The sequence below is a fragment of the Pteropus alecto genome, unplaced genomic scaffold (genome assembly GCF_000325575.1).
Source record: "Pteropus alecto unplaced genomic scaffold, ASM32557v1 scaffold67, whole genome shotgun sequence".
NCBI lineage: Eukaryota > Metazoa > Chordata > Mammalia > Chiroptera > Pteropodidae > Pteropus > Pteropus alecto.
Window position 1 is genome coordinate 9775447 of NW_006441061.1, and position 2318 is coordinate 9777764.

At 65.9% G+C, this 2318-nt stretch overlaps 1 protein-coding gene across 1 annotated transcript in view; it reads left to right on the forward strand.

The window, feature by feature from the left end:
- The first annotated feature begins 1678 nt into the window (after positions 1-1678).
- Positions 1679-2318, forward strand: part of PTGDS (prostaglandin D2 synthase) — a 3506-nt gene continuing 2866 nt past the window's right edge. Inside the window, exon 1 of the mRNA XM_006918124.3 lies at positions 1679-1920. Coding sequence (XP_006918186.1) covers positions 1807-1920 — 114 coding nt within the window. The 5' untranslated portion in view covers positions 1679-1806. The remainder of the gene's footprint in view (positions 1921-2318) is intronic.

Sequence of the window (2318 nt, forward strand, 5' to 3'; positions counted from 1 at the left end):
GCCCTGCGGCCAGGCCCCTGGCCTCACCCTCCCCCGCCCGCCCCCTCCCAGGCCCACCCCAACCCCAGAGGCCAGTCAGGGGAGGAGGAGGGACCTGGGGACTGCCTGGCTTTCTGTTGCCTGCCAGAGAAATGCGGCAGGAGGGAATCGGTTCTGGGCACTGGCTCTGAGGGGCAGACACTCAGGGAGCCACTCTTGTCCCGCCCAGGTCCATGGGACCCCTGGGAATCTGGCCCCAGGTCCCCCCAGCTTAGCCCAGCCCGCCCGAGTGAGAGGCGTTTGGGCCTCTGGCCTTCGCACCATCCCGGTCAACCCCTTGCCATACCTTGGGGCGTGCTCACCCCGACAGAGGTGCCTTTGTCTTGGGGCAGCCTGGTTTGGGCAGGGACCTCCAGCCAGGCCCCCCAGAGAGCCACCAGCCTCCGCAAGGCCAGCGGCTCCCAGGGCTCAGCCAGTGAACAGGCCTGCAGCTGGCTCCCCAAGGCCTTCCTCCCATGTCCCCCTTCCTGCCCCTGCCCAGTTCTGAAAGGACCCCCAGATCTGCTCCTGCGCCAGGCCGTGGCCCAGGCAGCCCGGGGCGGGGTGCGGCCTCTCCCCCCACTCTCCCCCCACACCAATGAGAAAGCACGGACCCCCGCTCGGGGCTGCCTACCCGGCCGTTCCCCCAGGCCGCCCTGCCGACAGCCCCGCTTCGCTTGTGAAATAAAGCCGAGTCTGTGCCCTCGACCCCTGGGCCATTGGGGATGGGGGAAACAGGCCCATAGGTGCTGGCCCCACTCTAGGGATGGAGGCCACAGAATCAGCTGGGGGTCACACGCAGGTCATGGGGAGGTCACGTGACGGTAATCATCTACGAAAAAAATTAGCTCCATCTCACACCTCATACACACACGTGCACGCACACACTCACACGTCGGCTGGACCAACGATGAAAAAAGTAAAACCACGATCGTAGAAGTAACCGAGAAACACCAAGTCCTTTCCTATGAGAATGGGGAAGGCCCTTCCAAGCATGTCATAAATCAAGAAGCCGCACAGGAAGGACGGGCAGATCCAACTGCTTAAAAAGCCATACGAAACCAGGCACAAGGCAAACGCCGCACCGTCACCAAAGTGAAGACCAAGTAAGCCAGGGCGAAGGACCGGCCCCTCCTTGCAAGGTAAAGCAAACGTGGGCGAACGCTGTGAACCCCCAAGGGAACACAGGGCTCTCAGGCCTGCGAGACGGCCTCGGCTCCACACCCACCTGGCTGGGGCTGTAGGGAAACAAGGGTGCAGGGAAGAAGCCCCCCCTGGGCAGACTGGCTGGCAGCCCCCAGGACCGAACTCCCACGGTACAGACGGGGCTTGTCGCCTCCTCCCAGAGTCACCGGCTTAGAGAGGGAACGATGGCAGGGCTTGTGAGAGGGAGGTCCCCTCCCCAGATGGGAACGACCAGAGGCCCCCCGGGCAGAGCAGCACCAAGGCACACGACCCTGCCCCCATCCAGGCTGCTGGGGCCAGGAGAGGCCTCTGCCCCCCTCCCCCACCCTCAGCGGCCAGTGGCGGGGCCCAGCCTGTTCTGGTCAGAGCCTCTTACATAAGCAGGCTGTGGGGGGCGAGGCTGCAGCTGGGCTCTGCCAACGCATCCTTCTCACGCCCCCACCCCCGCATCACGAGCCTCCAGTGGGCTGTCCTTGGGCCCTGGGTGGAAGCCAAGCCAGGCCCATAAATAGGGGTCTCCCCAGTGGCCTCTGCGCGTCCCGCTGGCCTGCCTCACTCTGCCTGCACCGCTGGCACCAGGCCCCAGACGCCCGCTCGGGGAGAATGGCTGCTCTGCACACACTGTGGATGGCGCTGGTCCTGCTGGGGGCCCTGGGGGGCCTGCAGACCCGGGCCGAGGTCCAGGTCTCCGTGCAGCCCCACTTCCAGCAGGACAAGGTGAGGTGCTCCCCCGCCCAGTGCCCAGGGTGGGAAGGGGGCTCTCTCTGGGGTGGAGCTGAAAGAGCGGATGAGCTAAGCAGCAAGCTGACCTCCAAAGGCCACGGGTGGGGCGGCGGCCCTTGGCCAACTGAGAGCAGAGCCCGGTGTCCACCACCGCACGGAAGCACCTGTGTCTGCAAGGTGGCACATGCAGACACGCGGGCCACCTGCCCACCCCTGCCATCCAAACGAAGTCACACCCCTGAGCTCATGACACCTGGAGGAAACGCACACGGTCTACACCTGGGTCCCGGGACACACCTCCGTGCGCGAGCGCGCAGACCAGGACGCGCGGGGATGGCGCACGGGTTGGCCCCAGAAGCCCGAGTGCGCGTGGGTCCGCGCCCTGCGCACAC